General features: G+C 43.1%; 1 protein-coding gene across 1 annotated transcript in view; it reads right to left on the reverse strand.

Moving 5' to 3' along the window:
* Window positions 1–21,041, reverse strand: part of LOC134663620 (hydrocephalus-inducing protein homolog) — a 124,363-nt gene that overhangs the window by 98,381 nt on the left and 4,941 nt on the right. Inside the window, exons 3-8 of the mRNA XM_063520038.1 lie at window positions 16,244–16,442; window positions 14,846–14,984; window positions 14,028–14,152; window positions 11,200–11,382; window positions 1,884–2,092; window positions 727–964 (exon numbers count right to left, since the gene is read on the reverse strand). Coding sequence (XP_063376108.1) covers window positions 727–964; window positions 1,884–2,092; window positions 11,200–11,382; window positions 14,028–14,152; window positions 14,846–14,984; window positions 16,244–16,442 — 1,093 coding nt within the window. The remainder of the gene's footprint in view (window positions 1–726; window positions 965–1,883; window positions 2,093–11,199; window positions 11,383–14,027; window positions 14,153–14,845; window positions 14,985–16,243; window positions 16,443–21,041) is intronic.

Genomic DNA, 21,041 nt, shown 5'->3' on the forward strand with positions numbered 1-21,041 from the left:
TCAATGATTATATTTGACAGGCCGCATACGAGGGGTTAATACCTATTATATCTGCACCCAATGGGTTTTTCCCTAAATCGCCGGTCAGTTTGTAATAAAGAAACATCTATAAAGATGTAATATAAAATGTGATGTGTCATAATTATAAAATTATGTAGGTAGCAGTGGCAGTGCGTCAATCATATCCACAGGCAAGCCGGGGCTAATTTGGCTTACATATTTCCTTTACAACTCTGCTCAAACGTCCAAAAACAGGCAAGCCGGTGGGAATCAGCTTTTATAGACGCGCCGCCACTGACTAGGTAGATTATGTAATAAATTAACATATTTGTCATAAATAATAAAATTATTACTAGGTAGTAAATCTTATACCTTATATTATTTATATGTTTCGGGGATCTCAGAAACGGCTCTAACGATTTCGATTTTGCTATATGGGGATTTTCGGGGGCGAAAAATCGATCTAGGTCTCATCTCTAGGAATACGCGCTTTTTTCAGTTTTTATATGTTTTAAGAGCAAAGCTCGGTCTTCCAGACATATAGTACCTATCTACTTATCAATTTTGTTACTTCCTATGTCGATTGCCTATTGTACCTCGTCCATTTGATTTTTTTTGATACTAGAGGCACCATAGGCACCAGGTACTTATGGTACATCCGCAGGAACATCTTTTAAAAATTTCATAAAAAAGTAAGCATTTCCAAAACGACCTGACAAAACTTGCCTTTATTTATCGCAAGTACTTCGAAATTGTACTTCTTATTTATATAAACACGATCCATGTCCAAGGTTTCCAAATTGAGAACAATATCCGGAGGCAGAGACGTCCCGACCATAGTAAGCGGCATGCGGTCCAGTATGCCGTCTATGTCCAAATAAACCACGGCTTTAAACTCTCCTATTTCTTGAGGGTTGAAAGTTATCGTCAGTTCTGTCGAGTTATTTGGCCATAGTTTACCTTCCTGAAATAATTATTCAGTGCCTAATTAAAATTATTTTATATGTTTTTAAGGAAAATGCATCAAATAGGGCAAAAATCGAACTCGTGATATTTCGGCACTCTGGTCTGATCGCTCTAACCAACTGACCTACCGAAGCAAACACGACTCGAGCGAAATTATCCAAAAAAAACCGGCCAAGTGCGAGTCGGACTCGCGTTCCAAGGCTTCCGTACATTACACAATTTTTAAAAATGTATTTTTTTATGTGAAACGTGAGTGAAATCTCTTTAAAAAATCCGTAGGGGTCGGATCAAAAACTAAGTAATTAAGTCCGACTCACGCTTGACTGTACATTTCTAATAGGTTTTCCTGTCATCTATAGGTATAGACCTATTTGATGTATTTTTTTTTTTATTTTAGACCCAGTAGTTTCGGAGATAAAGGGGGGGGAATGGTCATTTTTTGCCTATTCTCTTGAATTACTTCTAAACTGTTTATTCGAAAATTATAAAAAAATATATATTTGTGATCCTTACAATAAGCTCTTTCATTTGATAGGTATGTAACATGATATAGTTAGAAAAACTTTATTTTTTAATTTTCTCATATTTTACCCCCCAAAAGTGGCCCCCACGTTTAAAATTCATTTGTTTACGTTACATGTCCGTATTTGGGTCACAAACTTACATATATGTACCAAATTTCAACTTAATTAGTCCAGTAGTCCCGGAGAAAATCGGCTGTGACAGACGGACAGACAGACAGACGCACGAGTGATCCTATAAGGGTTCCGTTTTTTTTCTTTTGAGGTACGGAACCCTAAAAATTAAGTGTGAAAGTATTCTTTAACATGCACGTTCTGCAGAATAGACGGTAGAGTGTATAAATATTAGCCTTGACTTTTTTTATCTTAATATTTATCAATGAACTACATACTCACAATGGGTGTAATAGAAAAATGGGTGTCCTGGAAACGTAATGATTCATCGGCTACGAGCGAATGTATCTGGTCAAAGAATATCCGAGTATACACACGGGCGTGTTCGTCACTGTTCAGAACATCGTAGTATACGAGTTTCTGGCACTTCGCTGATTCGCTTCTTTTAAATTCGTAAAGTACATGTGCTAGTTTCAATTTCTCGTCGAAATCTGTAAAAAAACACAAACTCAAAAATGGTATGAACATCGATACTTTTGGGCTTTGGGACTGACTGTTATTTTTTATGACCAAGGTCGTGTTGCATAATAAACTACAACTAATATTACAAGCGAAACTATTTTTCTAATTCCACTTATTAGAAAAGGAATTCCGCTTGTAATAAATGTTGTAGTTTATTATGCAACACGGCCCAAATTGACCAATTTGACCTAAGTCAACAACGTAGGTAAATGTTACAATATATAGCCGGAGAGCTAGCCACGGAAATAGGTATGCAATTTATAGAGCAACGAAATCCCTCTAGTTAGTGTACCATACTATCATTATTTATTAATTCGGGCGCCTGGCAGCTGTTCAGCGGTGGGTGCGGGAATGGATGGACAACAAAGGGGTTGTAATAGTACATTATTGTCGAGGCTCGGAAGTAGCTACTTGCAGGCTGAGGATTCGTTCTAAACGGACGACCTTGGGAGTCCGTTTAATTGAATCCGAAGCCAGCAAGTAGCCTTCCAGCCGAGTCATATATAGTGCTTTTCTCAAAAATGGTGCAAGAAATATAAATATCATAGAAATATTTTACAAAAGCAACATTCTTACGCATATATTTTCACAGAACAAAGCCCTTGCCGCCTTTTTATTTTTTTTAATAAAAAACATAGAAGTGTATTTTTCTGCCGAAAATACGCCAACCTATTTGAGACAGATAAATAGTCGCGGTACTAATCATCTGTTTGGCTGTTTAATGGGCCTGTGCCTTCATTTGATATGGCCATTTCAACTTTTAAAAAGTTTGGAACTCGACAAATAATGGAATTTGTATGCAACATTGCAGTCCTAAAATCGAGACTGCAATGTTTTTAACTTTTTAATTTTTGACTGACCATAAACTCCGCGCTTCGCGACCTATTTTTTAGATGGCAAAGTCGACTTTGCCGTCCATTTTTGAGAAAAATCAATTGAAAGTGTGCAATTTATAGAGCTCTAGTTTGGTGTAATATAATAGCTAATTATGTATTTAATTCAAATATAACAATGCCAGGCGTTCTATTTGGGGGAAAAGTAGTGCCAGGTGATGAAAAAACACAATTACTTGTGCGCCTGCAGGAAGATTACGAGCAAATTTCACCTGACTCACAATAGCTTTATAATATAAGCTTTATAATAGGCGAGATAACGACTCCATAGAGCGACTGGTCGTACAAGGAAGAGTAGAGGGAACCAGATCGCGCGGCAGATCACCTATGCGCTGGACTGACCAAATAAAATCCGCAGTGGGAAATCGCGTATCTGACTGTGCCAGACAGTCTGCCAACAGGGAGAGATGGCGGGAGATCGTGCGAAGAGCTGTGTCCGCCTCTACTACCGATGCGGACGCCTCAACGTGACCACGACCGCTCTGTCAAGAGCGATACGACAGAGAAGAAGACAATAGCTTTACGCATAGTGTAGTATATGTCCACTTTGTTGCCCATCCACTCCCACACCCACCCCTAAACAGCTGCCAGGCGCCCGGATTAATTAATAATGATAGTATGGCATACTAACGAGAGGGATTTCGTTGCTCTATAAATCTATATTATATAAAGCCGCAACCCGATGATTAATTGACATGATTGTTCTCCCAGAAGGAGGTTCGTGGGGTATTCGAGTTTGGTACGATCGTATAGAGAGTGGTCTGGTGACCTCCAGAAAAATCCGACTTTTGGTCTACCGTCTTTCGTCACAAAAATGTTGAACGGCCCGGCTAAACGGTGGGAGGTAGGTGGGGGGTGCTCGACCAAATGTCATAGAGGGACCCTGGCAGTTTTTGAAGCCACCATTTTTTTTTCAAAATGGCCGACTTTTTTTTTTTAATTTTTTCAAGTTTGTCCTAGCGCGCTGAAATTTTGGTCACGGAATCTCGGAGTCCCCTAGATTCCTACGAAAAAAAAATTTTTGGAAAAATGCTCTAATTGTTGGAAAACTGGCCACTTTTGTTTTGTATGGCAACTTTTAAACGGTGCGAGATATGTGGGGGGTGCTCGACCAAATGTCATAGAGGGCCTCGAGAAAAATAAAACTGCATTAAAAAAAATTCAAAATGGCCGACTTTTTTTTTTTTAATTTTTCAAGTTGATCCGAGCGCGCTGATATTTAGCATGGCGGAAGATAGTGGGCTCTAGATTCCTATGAAAAAAAATTTTTTTGGAAAAAATCCAAGATGGCGGAAATAATGGGCATTTTAATTTTGTATGGCAACTTTTAAACGGTGCGAGATGGGTGGGGGGTGCTTGACCAAATGTCATAGAGGGCCCCGAGACAAAATAAACTGCATTTAAAATTTTTCAAAATGGCCGACTTTTTTTTTTTAATTTTTTCAAGTTGGTCCGAGCGCGCTGAGATTTGGCATGCGGCGAGCTTGGGGGCCCAAGATTACCATGTGAAAAAAAATTTTTGGAAAAATCTAAAATGGCGGCGGACACTGGCCAAATTCAAATTTCCAAGTAGGTTAAGCGAGCCCGAAGGGCGAGCTTCAGGCTGGGAGGCCGAAGGCCGACCTCGCGGAGGGCCGTCAGGCCCGGAGCTTGACCCCGAATGTCCAAGCGTGCGCCACCCCCAGTAATTTTGGGCGAGGCCGAAGGCCGAGCTGCGGGAATGACGAACAAAGCAAAATCCTATACAAAAAGTGTGTTAAGCGAGCCCGAAGGGCGAGCTTCAGGCCGGGAGGCCGAAGGCCGACCCCGGCGGAGGGCCGAAGGCCCGGAGCCTCCACCCCGACTCCCAAAACGCGAGGCCGAAGGCCGAGCTGCGTGAATGCAGTTCCTGCAAGCGTTCTACGAAGTTAACTGTCTTGATAAGCGAAGCCGGCGGGCCGAAGGCCCGACGGCGGAGCGTCGAGGCTCGCGAAGGCCGAAGGCCGAGCTCCGCGTAGGGCCGAAGGCCCGAAGCGTCACACGAGAGGGGGAAGTTGGAGCTTAAACACGACCCAATAGGAAAAGTGTCTTAGACAAGCGAAACGACGGGCCGAAGGCCGAAGGCCGTAGGCCCGACGTGAGCTTGTCAAGACACTTTTACTATTGGGTCGTGTTTAAGCTCCAACTTCCCGCTTACGCCCCAAAGCAAAACCAACCCTCCAAGTGTTTTAATAAGCGAAGCGGCGGGCCGAAGGCCCGACGCTGAGCTTCGAAACCCGGCGAAGGCCGAAGGCCGAGCTCCGCGTAGGGCCGAAGGCCCGGAGCGTCCCTTTCGATTTCCCAAGCACGCGAGGCCGAAGGCCGAGCTGCGGGAATGAAGTGCTCTCACGCGGATCTTTTCGTCTTAGCAAAAGTAGAAATTCATTTAATTTTCCCTTTGGAAAACAAACTACTACACAATTACAACAGCAACAACAACATTACCAACAACAACACATCAACAACAGCAAACAACACGCGTACCGCGGGGCCCTCGGGCCCCGCGCACAGGGCAAAATCTAGTTAATATTATATATAGCTACAACCCGATACATTTCTAATATAGATGTTTTATTTGGAAACTGTAGCACATGGGTTGAAAAAAAAAAGTGATTCGTATAGAGGGCCGAAAATGTAGGTCCAGAAAAATATGGATATTCTGGAGAGGTGGAAAACGAAAAAAATGTTTGACGGCCCGGCCAAACGGTAAGAGGTAGAGGGGTGGTGCTCGACCAAATGTCATAGAGGGACCCTGGCAGTTTTTGACGCCGCCATTTTTTTTTCAAAATGGCCGACTTTTTTTTTTGACGTTTTTTCAAGTTTGTCCCAGCGCGCTGAAATTTTGGTCACGGAATCTCGGGGTCCCCTGGATTCGATTGGTAAAAAAAATTTTCAAAAAAATCCAAGATGGCGGAAAAAATGGCCACTTTTATTTTGTATGGCAACTTTTAAACGGTGCGTGATAGGTGGGGGGTGCTCGACCAAATGTCATAGAGGGCCTCGAGAGAAATAAAACTGCATTTAAAAATTTTCAAAATGGCCGACTTTTTTTTTTTTTTTTTTTCAAGTTGGTCCGATCGCGCTGAGATTTGGCATGCTGCGAGCTAGGGGGCCCAAGATTACCATGTCAAAAAAATTTTTTTGAAAAATTCAAAATGGCGGCTGACACGGGCAAAACCAATTTTCCAAGTACTTTAAGCGAGCCCGAAGGGCGAGCTTCAGGCTGGGAGGCCGCAGGCCGACCCCGCGACGGGCCGTCAGGCCCGGAGCTTCACCCCGAATGTCCAAGCGTGCCCTACCCCCAGTAATTTTGGGCGAGGCCGAAGGCCTCGCCGCGGGAATGACGAACAAAGCGAAATTCTATACAAAAACTGTGTTAAGCGAGCCCGAAGGGCGAGCTTCGGGCCGGGAGGCCGAAGGCCGACCCCGCGACGGGCCGTTAGGCCCGGAGCCTCCACCCCGACTCCCAAAACGCGAGGCCGAAGGCCGAGCTGCGTGAATGCGGTGCCTCCAAGCGTTCTACAAAGTCAACTGTCTTGATAAGCGGAGCCGGCGGGCCGAAGGCCCGACGGCGGAGCGTCGAGGCTCGCGAAGGCCGAAGGCCGAGCTCCGCGTAGGGCCGAAGGCCCGAAGCGTCACACGAGAGGGGGAAGTTGGAGCTTAAACACGACCCAATAGGAAAAGTGTCTTAGACAAGCGAAACGGCGGGCCGAAGGCCGAAGGCCGTAGGCCCGACGTGAGCTTGTCAAGACACTTTTACTATTGGGTCGTGTTTAAGCTCCAACTTCCCGCTTACGCCCCGAAGCAAAACCAACCCTCCAAGTGTTTTAATAAGCGAAGCGGCGGGCCGAAGGCCCGACGCTGAGCTTCGAAACCCAGCGAAGGCCGAAGGCCGAGCTCCGCGTAGGGCCGAAGGCCCGGAGCGTCCCTTACGATTTCCCAAGCACGCGAGGCCGAAGGCCGAGCTGCGGGAATGAAGTGCTCGCATGCGGACCTTTTCTTTCAAGCAAAAGTACAACTTCATTTCCTTTTCCCTCTGGAAAACAAACTACTACACAATTACAACAGCACAAACAACAGCACCAACAACAACAACAGCACAAACAACAGCACCAACAACAGCACCAACAACAAAACAACAACAAGAAGACCGCGGGGCCCTCGGGCCCCGCGCACAACGCACAAAACTAGTCTATATTATATAAAGCCGCAACCCGATGATTAATTGACATGATTGTTCTCCCAGAAGGAGGTTCGTGGGGTATTCGAGTTTGGTACGGTCGTATAGAGGGCGGTCTGGTGACCTCCAGAAAAATCCGACTTTTGGTCTACCGTCTTTCGTCATAAAAATGTTGAACGGCCCGGCCAAACGGTGGGAGGTAGGTGGGGGGTGCTCGACCAAATGTCATAGAGGGACCCTGGCAGTTTTTGAAGCAACCATTTTTTTTTCAAAATGGCCGACTTTTTTTTTTAAATTTTTTCAAGTTTGTCCTAGCGCGCTGAAATTTTGGTCACGGAATCTCGGAGTCCCCTAGATTCCTACGAAACAAAAATTTTTGGAAAAATGCTCTAATTGTTGGAAAACTGGCCACTTTTGTTTTGTATGGCAACTTTTAAACGGTGCCAGATAGGTGGGGGGTGCTCGACCAAATGTCATAGAGGGCCTCGAGGCAAAACAAACTGCATTAAAAAAAATTCAAAATGGCCGACTTTTTTTTTTTAATTTTTTCAAGTTGGTCCGAGCGCGCTGAGATTTGGCATGGCGAGAGATAAAGGCCTCTAGATACCTACGAATAAAAAAATTTTTGGAAAAAATCCAAGATGGCGGAAATAATGAGCATTTTAATTTTGTATGGAAACTTTTAAACGGTGCGAGATGGGTGGGGGGTGCTCGACCAAATGTCATAGAGGGCCCCGAGACAAAACAAACTGCATTTAAAATTTTTCAAAATGGTTGACTTTTTTTTTTTAATTTTTTCAAGTTGGTCCGAGCGCGCTGAGATTTGGCACGCGGCAAGCTTGCGGGCCCAAGATTACCATGTGAAAAAATTTTTTTGGAAAAATCCAAAATGGCGGCGGATACGGGCCAAATTCAAATTTCCAAGTAGGTTAAGCGAGCCCGAAGGGCGAGCTTCAGGCTGGGAGGCCGAAGGCCGACCCGGCGGAGGGCCGTCAGGCCCGGAGCTTCACCCCGAATGTCCAAGCGTGCCCCACCCCCAGTAATTTTGGGCGAGGCCGAAGGCCGAGCTGCGGGAATGACGAACAAAGCAAAATCCTATACAAAAAGTGTGTTAAGCGAGCCCGAAGGGCGAGCTCCAGGCCGGGAGGCCGAAGGCCGACCCCGGCGGAGGGCCGAAGGCCCGGAGCCTCCACCCCGACTCCCAAAACGCGAGGCCGAAGGCCGAGCTGCGTGAATGCAGTTCCTGCAAGCGTTCTACAAAGTCAACTGTCTTGATAAGCGAAGCCGGCGGGCCGAAGGCCCGACGGCGGAGCGTCGAGGCTCGCGAAGGCCGAAGGCCGAGCTCCGCGTAGGGCCGAAGGCCCGAAGCGTCACACGAGAGGGGGAAGTTGGAGCTTAAACACGACCCAATAGGAAAAGTGTCTTAGACAAGCGAAACGGCGGGCCGAAGGCCGAAGGCCGTAGGCCCGACGTGAGCTTGTCAAGACACTTTTACTATTGGGTCGTGTTTAAGCTCCAACTTCCCGCTTACGCCCCAAAGCAAAACCAACCCTCCAAGTGTTTTAATAAGCGAAGCGGCGGGCCGAAGGCCCGACGCTGAGCTTCGAAACCCAGCGAAGGCCGAAGGCCGAGCTCCGCGTAGGGCCGAAGGCCCGGAGCGTCCCTTTCGATTTCCCAAGCACGCGAGGCCGAAGGCCGAGCTGCGGGAATGAAGTGCTCTCACGCGGATCTTTTCGTCTTAGCAAAAGTAAAAATTCATTTAATTTTCCCTTTGGAAAACAAACTACTACACAATTACAACAGCAACAACAACATTACCAACAACAACACATCAACAACAGCACCAACAGCAAACAACACGCGTACCGCGGGGCCCTCGGGCCCCGCGCACAGGGCAAAATCTAGTCTATATTATATAAAGCCGCAACCCGACTGATTGATTGACATGATTGTTCTCCCAGAAGGAGGTTCGTGGGGTATTTAAGTTTGGTACGGTCGTATAGAGGGCGGTCTGGTGACCTCCAGAAAAATCCGACTTTTGGTCTACCTCTTCCGGTCAGAAAAATGTACGACGGCCCGGCCAAACGGTGGGAGGTAGGTGGGGGGTGCTCGACCAAATGTCATAGAGGGACCCTGACAGTTTTTGAAGCCACCATTTTTTTTTCAAAATGGCCGACTTTTTTTTTTTAATTTTTTCAAGTTTGTCCTAGCGCGCTGAAATTTTAGTCACGGAATCTCGGAGTCCCGTAGATTCCTACGAAAAAAAAATTTTTGGAAAAATGCTCTAATTGTTGGAAAACTGGCCACTTTTGTTTTGTATGGCAACTTTTAAACGGTGCGAGATATGTGGGGGGTGCTCGACCAAATGTCATAGAGGGCCTCGAGAGAAATAAAACTGCATTAAAAAAAATTCAAAATGGCCGACTTTTTTTTTTAAATTTTTCAGGTTGATCCGAGCGCGCTGATATTTAGCATGGCGGAAGATAGTGGGCTCTAGATTCCTATGAAAAAAAATTTTTTTGGAAAAAATCCAAGATGGCGGAAATAATGGGCATTTTAATTTTGTATGGCAACTTTTAAACGGTGCGAGATGGGTGGGGGGTGCTCGACCAAATGTCATAGAGGGCCCCGAGACAAATCAAACTGCATTTAAAAATTTTCAAAATGGCCGACTTTTTTTTTTTAATTTTTTCAAGTTGGTCCGAGCGCGCTGAGATTTGGCATGCGGCGAGCTTGGGGGCCCAAGATTACCATGTGAAAAAAAATTTTTGGAAAAATCCAAAATGGCGGCGGACACGGGCCAAATTCAAATTTCCAAGTAGGTTAAGCGAGCCCGAAGGGCGAGCTTCAGGCTGGGAGGCCGAAGGCCGACCTCGCGGAGGGCCGTCAGGCCCGGAGCTTCATCTCGAATGTCCAAGCATGCTCCACCCCCAGTAATTTTGGGCGAGGCCGAAGGCCGAGCTGCGGGAATGACGAACAAAGCAAATTCCTATACAAAAACTGTGTTAAGCGAGCCCAAAGGGCGAGCTTCACGCTGGGAGGCCGGAGGCCGACACCGGCGGAGGGCCGAAGGCCCGGAGCCCCCACCCCGACTCCCAAAACGCGAGGCCGAAGGCCGAGCTGCGTGAATGCGGTGCTTCCATGCGTTCTACCAAGTCAACTGTCTTTATAAGCGAAGCCGGCGGGCCGTCGTTTCGCTTGTCTAAGACACTTTTCCTATTGGGTCGTGTTTAAGCTCCAACTTCCCGCTTACGCCCCAAAACAAAACCAACCCTCCAAGTGTTTTAATAAGCGAAGCGGCGGGCCGAAGGCCCGACGCTGAGCTTCGAAACCCAGCGAAGGCCGAAGGCCGAGCTCCGCGTAGGGCCGAAGGCCCGGAGCGTCACTTTCGATTTCCCAAGCACGCGAGGCCGAAGGCCGAGCTGCGGGAATGAAGTGCTCTCACGCGGATCTTTTCGTCTTAGCAAAAGTAGAAATTCATTTAATTTTCCCTTTGGAAAACAAACTACTACACAATTACAACAGCAACAACAACATTACCAACAACAACACATCAACAACAGCACCAACAGCAAACAACACGCGTACCGCGGGGCCCTCGGGCCCCGCGCACAGGGCAAAATCTAGTTGCATACCTATGGCCGTGGCTAGCTCTTAGACCAATAGGTACCTACTGGTGTTATTCATTAAAGTGCAACAAGCCTCAATTAGATTAGCTATTAGTCGTTTGCCATAATCAGTCATTTTGGGTTATGTATTTATAAGAAAGGGATAAAATGTACCTACATTAATTAACTGAGGCTTGTAAAGTTTTATGAATTAACTAACTTCACAAGCCTTGTAAATTCGTCTTAATATTATGATAGTATTCCAAATACGTAACTAAATATTTAATAGAATAAAACGACTGAACCTATACACAAATAATAGATGGGAATTAAGTTTCAAAAAATCACTAAGTACTTGATTAAAAATAAATGGGTACCGTTTGTGACATCTTCATTTTTCATACACATGTAGGTGAGAAGGTGTTCAGATGTGTTGGTAATCTTGAAGGTTTGCTGGCGCGCCATCGTCTTGTACGTGTCCAGAAACCTGACAACCTGTTTCTCAAGTTGAACGCTCACCAGAAACGTTGATCCGATAAGTCTTATTTTAAATATTTCGCCTGGATAAATTAAGTAGTTTAAAACAGTTTAACGAACATAAGATAATAAATTATTATTATGATATGGTCAAAGTTGCGCTTACATTTCTGACACTTCTAGAAACATATCGTAATAATTAACGGAACAATAATTAATTTTGTGACATTGTAATTAAATAGGTGTACCCTTATTTTACCGCCAAACGTTTTGCCGAATTTTGTTATACAGAAAATGATTCATAGAATAATCGAAACCTACATTTTAGTTACAATTAATTCTGTTTCCTCGATTATTCATTTCAAAGAAACATACCTACCTACTTTGAATCTTGATTAAATTTCAGAATATTTATTCAAATTTTAAATAAAATTAAAGACTGACGGTAGAATATATTATTCATTTAGGATTATACAGTTCACAGAATATTAATCTCAACAATAATTATTTTACTAAATTGCCTTTCACACACTCGTAGTATTCATTGAAATTTCTAAAAAAGGAGTTCTAATCTAACCCACTTTTTCACCGAACCGTTGTTGTTGCTGGAAAAGTGGGTTAGGTTAGCACTGCGACCCCCAAGAAAACGAACTGTTGTTAGATAATTTTTAAGAAAAAAAAACCGACTTCTATGGGGCCCGGTGAAAAATTATGGTAGATGGTGCACTATGTAGAAAAGGAGGTAAAACCAGTACTTTCTAGTAGCATTTCGTTTCCGTAAGGGTCGTAGTTCTAGCCTAACCTAACCCACTTCTCTGATTGCAGTTCGGTTCTGTGAGGATCGTAGTTCGAACCTAATCAAACCCACTTTTCTAGTAGCATTTCGTTTCTGTAAAGCCCGCAGTACTAACCAAACCTAACCCACTTTTGTTTGGTCTGTGAGGATTGCAGTTCAAACCTAACCTAACCTACTTAACGGCGCATGCCGTGCGGTGTACGGGGGTATGAGCGGGAGGGGTTTGGCATCATCATACTATATACCTACATTTTATGGTAGGTAATCATAGCGGTTTATTTAGTTTAGGTATCATAGTGATTTTCCGGGTCAAGGTCCAGGTCTCTGAGTCCGAGTCCGGATCTGAGTCTGGGTCCGAGTCCGGGTCCGAGTCCGGGTCCGAGTCCGGGTCCGAGTCCGGGTCCGAGTCCGGGTCCGAGTCCGGGTCAGAGTCCGGGTCCGAGTCCGAGTCCAGGTCCGGTTCCGATCCGGGTACGAGTCCGGGTCCCAGTCCAAGTTAAAATCGAAATTCGAAATCACCAAACGTGTACTATGCGTCATTGAAGAGTTCTGTTCTGATCATCATCAGCAGTTCCACTTCATCAAATGCGACAGTTTTTAATGTAAATGCTTGATTTTATGATGAAAATACAGAAAATTCTATACGTATGCCTTTAAGATTTGAGGAGTTCCCTCGATTCCTTATGGATCCCATCATCAGAACTCGAGCTTGACAGAAATATGGCTTAAAAACTAAACTTGCTTAGCAAACATAACGAAGAGGACAAATCGCCAAACGTGAACTATGCGTCGTTGAAGAGTTCCGTTCTGATAATCATCAGCAGTTCCACTCCATCAAATGCGACAGTTTTGAATGAAAATGGTTGATTTTCTGATGAAAATACAAAAACCTCTATACGCATGCCTTTAAAATTTGAGGAGTTCCCTCGATTTCTCATGGATCCCATCATCAGAACTCAAGCTTGACAAAAATGTTGCTTAAAAACTTAACTTGCAAAACATAAGGAAGAGGACAAATCGCCAAAGGTGAACTATGCGTCGTTGAAGAGTTCCGTTCTGATCATCATCAGCAGTTCCACTTCATCAAATGTCACGTTTTTGAATGTATATGCTTGATTTGTTGATAAAAACACAAAAATCACTATATGTATGCCTTTAAGATTTGAGGAGTTCCGTCGATTCCTCATGGATCCCATCATCAGAACTGGATTTTGACAAAAACGGGACCAATCTGTATGCATATACATGCAATCAAAAAAAGAATTTTTAAAATTGGTCCAGTAATGACGGAGATATGGAGTAACAAACATAAAAAATAAAAAAAATAAAAAAAATAAAAAAAACATACAACCGAATTGATAACCTCCTCCTTTGGGATTTGGAAGTCGGTTAAAAAGTGGGTTAGGTTAGGTTAGAACTGCGACCCCCAAAAAAACGAACTGTTGTCAGAAAAGTGGGTTAGGTTAGGTTAGAACTGCTACCCCCAAAAAAACGAACTGTTGTCAGAAAAGTGGGTTAGGTTAGGTTAGAACTGCGACCCCCAAGAAAACGAACTGTTGTCTGAAAAGCGGGTTAGGTTAGAACAGCAACCCCTAAAAAACTAATTCCTTCCAGAAAAGCATATAGAGTTACCTAAATTAATGACTCAATGACTAAATGACTATTCTGTAGTTATCTTAAATTTTGGTAAAACCATTTATAAGAAGTAACTTATCAACAGATCGATGATTCTGTGAAATGAAATTACATGAACAAATTGTTCTTGAAAACATAACTTATCCGAACTAAAATTCTTTGAAGTAAATATTCTGTGTAAAGATTCTATTATTTAGCGATTTGAAAATACTTGAAATTTTTTCTGTGAAACAAAAATCTACAGAAAAATCGCCGGTAAAACAAAGGTAAATTTAATTAAATATGATAAATCCGTACCGGTTTCAAACAGTGCGAATAGCGTGCCTTCTATGTGTCCTTGGCGCATTGTTTTAACAATTGCTTTTATATCAACTTTTTCGTTTGGCTTCAAATAGACTGATTTTGGTTGAAGTGAAAATGGACTGAAACATAAATTCGTAAAAAATATACGATTTAATTGATTTATTTTACGATGAAATATATATGTCTATACCTATACACCTAATTTATTACATATGCCATACTATACATACGGCATATGCAATAATGCCCTGACGCGAATGATAATAAATCTTCGTCATCGTCATCGATGTCCTGAACCGTCCAAATACCCGATAATAATTTAAAAAAACAAGACCGAAGTAATCCCATAAGTGTTCCGTAAACAAAGTTTTTTACGGAACACTAAAAAACTGACGTCCACCGTGGGCGTAGGTCCACGTAGGTGGGGAGACACTCCTGACTTCGGTCGAACTCGGCTCCGTTCGGCTCAGCATTGCTCCGAGGAATTATTATGGTTGGCACCACTTGACTTCCTTGTGCGTGCATGACCACAGATATGATAATCACTTGAATTTTGACAACCCTAAATAGTCGAAAGGGATAGTGCTATATATTAGATAGGGATAGCATGATTCGACCCTGAATCGCTGTCAAACTTCGGGTTTGTAGGAAGTGTCCTTTCTGTACGGTAGTAGTATTATTTCTTCTGTGGTAGGTCGTTAATGTTGGTAGGTAAGTTTAGGCAACAATGGGCCATAATGGCTAAACTTGCGAAAGTTTAATAAGGTCGTCAAAGCTAGAAAATAAATAGGTGTTTTATTAGGATAACTTACCATTTAGTGTCCAACTTGAAGCCAGCTGACGATAAACCAATATTTTGCACTAACACATTGACATGATTTTCGACTTTTAACGGCGCTGCTTGTATGATAATCTCATCAGGGAAGTCAAACCAAGGCCTAGGACCCACAGCTGAATCAAAAATATTTATTATTGTTGGATCTATCAAAGTCATCATCATGTGATAAATAAATAAATATTATAGGACAATTTTACACAGATCGACCCCACAGTAAGCTCAATAAGGCTTGTGTTGTGGGTACTAGACGACGATATACAATATGAATAATAATATATTTATATATAAATACATACCTATTTATTTACATAGTAACATCCATAACTCAGGAACAAATATTTGTGATAAAACTGATAAACACGAATAAATGCCTTTACCAGGATTCCAAAATTTCCAAACAGAGACCTTTTGCTTCGTAGGCAGGGTCACTACCACTACCGTCATATTTTTTTACAAAAAATATATTTAAATAAAATAGCTAGCGGCTGAATGCTGATAGTACCTATTCACGTTGTTCGTTGGTGGTTTCAGACGGGATTCTTATCCCTGACTACAGTCCGTTTTTTTTAGCATTAGAAAGAACTTCGCAGAAGTAAGCTTGTGGTTCAAAATCCGGCACTTTTAAAGCGGTAATAATTTGGAGTAAATTATATGTATTGACCATGCTACATTAGATAATTCAATAATTATTAACAATTAAAGAGCCTGATAAAAACTGCACGCTTGCTTCAGTGGAGTTCTTTCTAATGCTAAAAAAAAACGAACTCTAGTCCGTCATCCCTTCTAATTCCCCCGAACCAATTCGCTTAATAAAAAAAGTTAGGAATCTTTGGACTTGTTTTGGGCCTTTAAATAGAAGGGCCTGAAAAATGTTAATTTTAACTTTCAGGACGCTTTGACGTCTCGAACGTAGATACGACTAAGACTACGATTAGAAGTTGAGGAATGTAATCCTCAGCCAAGCAACAACGACACAAAATATAAACGACAGAAATCAACATACCGTCGTCGACAGTTAGGAGAAAAGCAAGAAAAAGATTACTTTTTCCATACATACGTAGTCCTTATTTTCCTCCCTGGATATAATTATACAATTTTATCTATTTTAAACCCAACTGTTTTTTTAATATTGTGGGGGCGGTCGTCCACTTTCGTTTTTTTTTTATTTATTTCAAAAAATATACTTATGTTTAGGTATACAAAAGTTTCGCCAAACTGTAGACAGTTTCTTGGCGAATAGTGCGCTCTCAATTATTTTTATAAGTAAGTACTTTATGCGTTATACCTACAGAGTACACTTTAACTGACCACTAAACAACTGAGTACCTATAGGTATCTTGACGAGTACTAGTGCACATGTGCATATACTTACCAAAAATAGGCAACACATACTGGTCCTTATCGGTGGTAAATGTGACCTTGTGCGCAAAGTCCGTGAGCGTGTCGGGTCGGAAGACGACATTGAAGGTCACGCTGATGCCGGGCGCCAGCCGCGATAGCAGCTTCCCGCCTGCCAGCTTCACGGAGATCAATGAAGACTCCTTGTATATCATGATCAGGTGTGTGGATGCCTGTGTTACAACCAAGTATACTGTGCAGTCACAGTTAGGTACAATTTAAGAGGAAAGGTGTATCCTGATTGTTAAAATTAAAAAACAATTTCAGTGAATCTTTCTCATATCAATTTGTGAACGCGACTGGGATGCCGGGAGATTGGTAGTACTTTTACAAAATCAGGACATCCCTCAAGGTTGACTAACTTTACATTTACACAATGCCCCAGAGTCTTAGAAGACGGAGTTACTAGGGTTTCTGCTCGAGAATTCCCGAGGCGAGAAATCTCGAGAAATTTGTCCTAAGTCGAGACGGGAAAAAAATATTCAATGCCTCGAGAACTCGAGAAATAAATCTCTTGTGATGATGTGTCTATAATGCATTTCTTTAGGTAGTTAAATAAATATGAACAATGTTCTTTTTTTTACATTTTCAAGTAGGCACCTACTTAAAACATTTATTACCAAACAAATAAATAAAAAATAAGTTTAAAAACTAACGCCCGCCCGGCTTTGGAACGCGTACAGCGAGCCTCGTACGTCGGGCTGTGCCCGACTCTTTTAGTATGAGGGCGCCTTCGGCGCCCGGCTTTGGAACGCGTACGTCGGGCTACGCCCGACTCTTTAAGTGTGAGGGCGCCGAAGGCGCCCGGCTTTGGAACGCGTACAGCGAGCCTCGTACGTCGGGCTGCGCCCGTCTCGTTTAGTATGAGGGCGCCTTCGGCGCCCGGCTTTTGTCACTAACCCCTCCTTAACTTACTTAATTACTTACTTAACCGTAACATAAACACCCCCTGTAGATTTATCCCTAAAATATGGCCATGTGATCGTCTAGCTAGTAGTTAGGACCCCTCGAAGCGAACCGCAGTAACCTCAAATTCTTTAATGAGTATCAACTAAATTTTGGACTCGGATTTTATTTATATTTACCTAGATTTTATGAACAAAAATTTATGGTAATAAATTAATTATGAAAATAAGAAATAATTTAAAGAAAGTCGAGTTATAGAAATGGAATAATTCAATAAAATTTATTAGCGTAATGTAAGTGAAGTTGTAGAATTACTATAATGTATTTAAGTATTGCAGCATATATGATGACATAAATATAAAAAAATTGTTGTTGGTGGTTAAATCCTGCTACGCCTATTAAGATCCCGGTATAACATAGAAGTAGCACTCCTGAGATAAGCTCATTTACACCCTAGAATTTCAAGAATAATTACAGTTAACTATCAACTTCTAAACGATGTGTGATTTACTCACACGTGCTACTTCGTATGCCCGATGCAGGTCTGGGAACTCTTAGTCCGATTACAAGATCAATCGGAACACCTACCCTACCAGTTTAGCCAGAAGGGCTTTGACCAACACTTCGTAACTTAAGCGCACCTAGATGATGATGAAAAGAAGTGTCAAAGTATCCATCAGTCATCAAAATTACTTATCTTTTTTATATTCAAAAGCTAGGGATGCTAATCCCTTAGTCCCATTCCCCAAAACTGATAATATAGACAGAATTCCTAGTTTTCTTGATGTATAAACAAAGTACCGAGTTTATTTGCTAACTATTAGTTTAATCGAGGCCGAAATTGAGTATTCACTCAATTATATCCTTTGTACTGCTCCTGCCTGACAAAGGTTCCCTAAAGCAAACCGTTCCTCAATCCCAGAATAGTCTGCGTTCCTAAATCTAGCTGATGTTGTAAATATCTGATTGTATTACTCAGTACCTCGCTCCTACACCAGACAACCAGAAATGAAAATTAGAAATAAATTACATTAATTATTTACCCATATAAATTAGGAAGTCATAGACAGTTGAACACTTTTACTTTCTAAACACACATATTTTAGGATAAAGAAACCATATTTTTAAACATTTAAAGAGAAATTTATATCTACCATATCAATTTTATAAACCAGAACTAAAAAGGAACCTTGATAGACAATAAAAGTGTGTGATTCTACCCTATTCCTACCCTTTGTCCCTAATCTAGTACATTCAAAGCACAGTTCGTTCTTACCATCGACCTAATGCTTCGTAATATACACAAGTGTAGTCCCTACGAGAAGCTGTAAAGTTCGGCAGGCGAAACCGATGAAGCAACCTACAGGCCAGTGTATTTGGTTCCCCCTCCTACGCCCGCGGGCATGGTGGTAGGAAGTAAACCGCCCTATTCCGTGTATATAAGTGTATCAGTACCCTAGCACACACACGCACCAATCACGTGGGAAACTCTGCCGCGACTAAAACTAAGCGTAAGATAGCAATCACGACAGAAGCTTTTCCCCGCAACCAGCACTAGTATGAATCGGAGCACCGAAATATATAAATAAATTTAATAGGAGACCTAGTCTCAATTACTGCCGACTTCAGTGGGCAGGGATTACTCCCAATGACGCGCACGTGACGTCCCCACATCCATCTAAACAGCTGGACCTTGAGACTAGTGAGATAATTCATCTCTTATGTTGATATAAAAGAGATGCCAAGTCCTCTCAAACTTGGAGCAAAAGACTCCTAATCATCCAATCCTTTGGCACCGTTAGGCGGAGTGAATGCTTAGCTGGACAAACTGTCAGTCCAAACAATGATCTGGCTTTTTAAATAGCAAAAATACCCCATAGAAAGACACTAAAATAACTAAATTATCACAAAATTAAACTAACTCACCGGAGAAGTGAAATTCCCCCAAACACTGTCATCTATATTTAACATTACGAGAATTTCTTCCCGTAAAACCAAACACAGACACAATTCCAAGCCCCGGTCATGCAACGACATTATCCCTGCATAGCATGACGACACTTAGAACACACAGCGTAAAGAAAACTTCACAATAACTAAAACCCACACAAGGCAGTAAAGAATCTCCACAACAGTCCAAACTTAGCATTACGACGATCAAAATCCCCGCAAAACTAAGCACAGACACAAATTCTAAGTTTAAATTTATCAGGATAATTCCAAGTACAAACAAACAGAAAAAGTTCGCGGAGAAACTTCACCTCCCCGCACTACGTTACACCCGAAAACCAGAGTCACTGCTAGTCCGATGGTCGAAGAATGAATGAATCCCCCCAACGCTCCGCACTGGCCTTTTATACCTTTTACTATGGCGACATAACGGCGACTAAGTGGCGACCCAACGGCGACTGAGTGGCGACCGAACGGCGACTGAGTGGCGACTGAGTGGCGACTGAGTGGCGACTGAGTGGCGACCGAACGGCGACTGAATGGCGACTGAGTGGCGACTGAGTGGCGACCGAATGGCGACTGAGTGGCGACCGAGCGGCGACTGAGTGGCGACTGAGCGGCGACCGAGTGGCGACTGAGTGGCGACCGAGTAGCGACTGAATGAACGGCGACTGAATGGAGACTGAGTGGCGACTGAACGGCGACATGGATCAAAACAAAGACATATTGGCGACATAACGGCGACTGATTGGCGACTGAGCGGCGACCGAATGGCGACTGAGTGGCGACCGAATGGCGACTGAGTGGCGACTGAGCGGCGACCGAGTGGCGACTGAACGGCGACTGAGTGGCGACCGAGTGGCGACCGAGTAGCGACTGAATGGAGACTGAGTGGCGACTGTACGGCGACATGGATCAAAACAAAGACATATTGGCGACATAACGGCGACTGATTGGCGACTGAGCGGCGACTGAGCGGCGACTGAGTGGCGACTGAGTGGCGACTGAGTGGCGACTGAGTGGCGACTGCGTGGCGACTGAATGGCGACCGAGTGGCGACCGAGTAGCGACTGAATGAACGGCGACTGAATGGAGACTGAGTGGCGACTGAACGGCGACATGGATCAAAACAAAGACATATTGGCGACATAACGGCGACTGATTGGCGACTGAGCGGCGACCGAATGGCGACTGAGCGGCGACTGAATGGCGACTGAGCGGCGACTGAGTGGCGACTGAGTGGCGACTGAATGGCGACTGAATGGCGACTGAGTAGCGACCGAATGGTGACATATAATGATAAACATTATTCCAAAAGTACCAGGATACCATAACTGAAGAAGAGGTCGTTTGCCTCGTGGCTTGTAACGACGTTTGATTCAAGAAGAAAGATCATAAGTTACAGATTGTTTTACTAAACCATATGTCCTAAATTTTAAGGTTCACTTTCTCTTACTTCAGATCAAAAATCATGTCCCTTTCTCTCACACAGTTTAGAGGTAGACAGAGTTATTTTCATTGATATTTACGCACACATAGACATTAGCCGTGTATTCCGAGTAGTCCGTTTGAGTAGACTTTAATAAAAAGGGAACGTTCGAATACTCTCCACGCGCGAATTTTTAAACATTATTTTACTTTGGTATTTTTTAAGTTTGTTTATTTGTAAGTTAAAAAAAAACATGTGTTAGTAATAAACCATAGAATTACGTGCATCAAGTTTCAATCATTATAATATTAGATGGAATTATGAATGAAATATGCGTCCGAAGAGGACATCAGTACTAAATTGGTAATTTCTTTTTATTTCCCGTGTTTTGTAATGAAAAATGAGGCTTATACTAGGCAATAGGTATACGATTAGTCACACTTTGGAACGCGTACGTCGGGCTACGCCCGACTCTTTTAGTGTGAGC

Source organism: Cydia fagiglandana, chromosome 4, assembly GCF_963556715.1.
Source record: "Cydia fagiglandana chromosome 4, ilCydFagi1.1, whole genome shotgun sequence".
NCBI classification, from domain to species: Eukaryota; Metazoa; Arthropoda; class Insecta; order Lepidoptera; family Tortricidae; genus Cydia; species Cydia fagiglandana.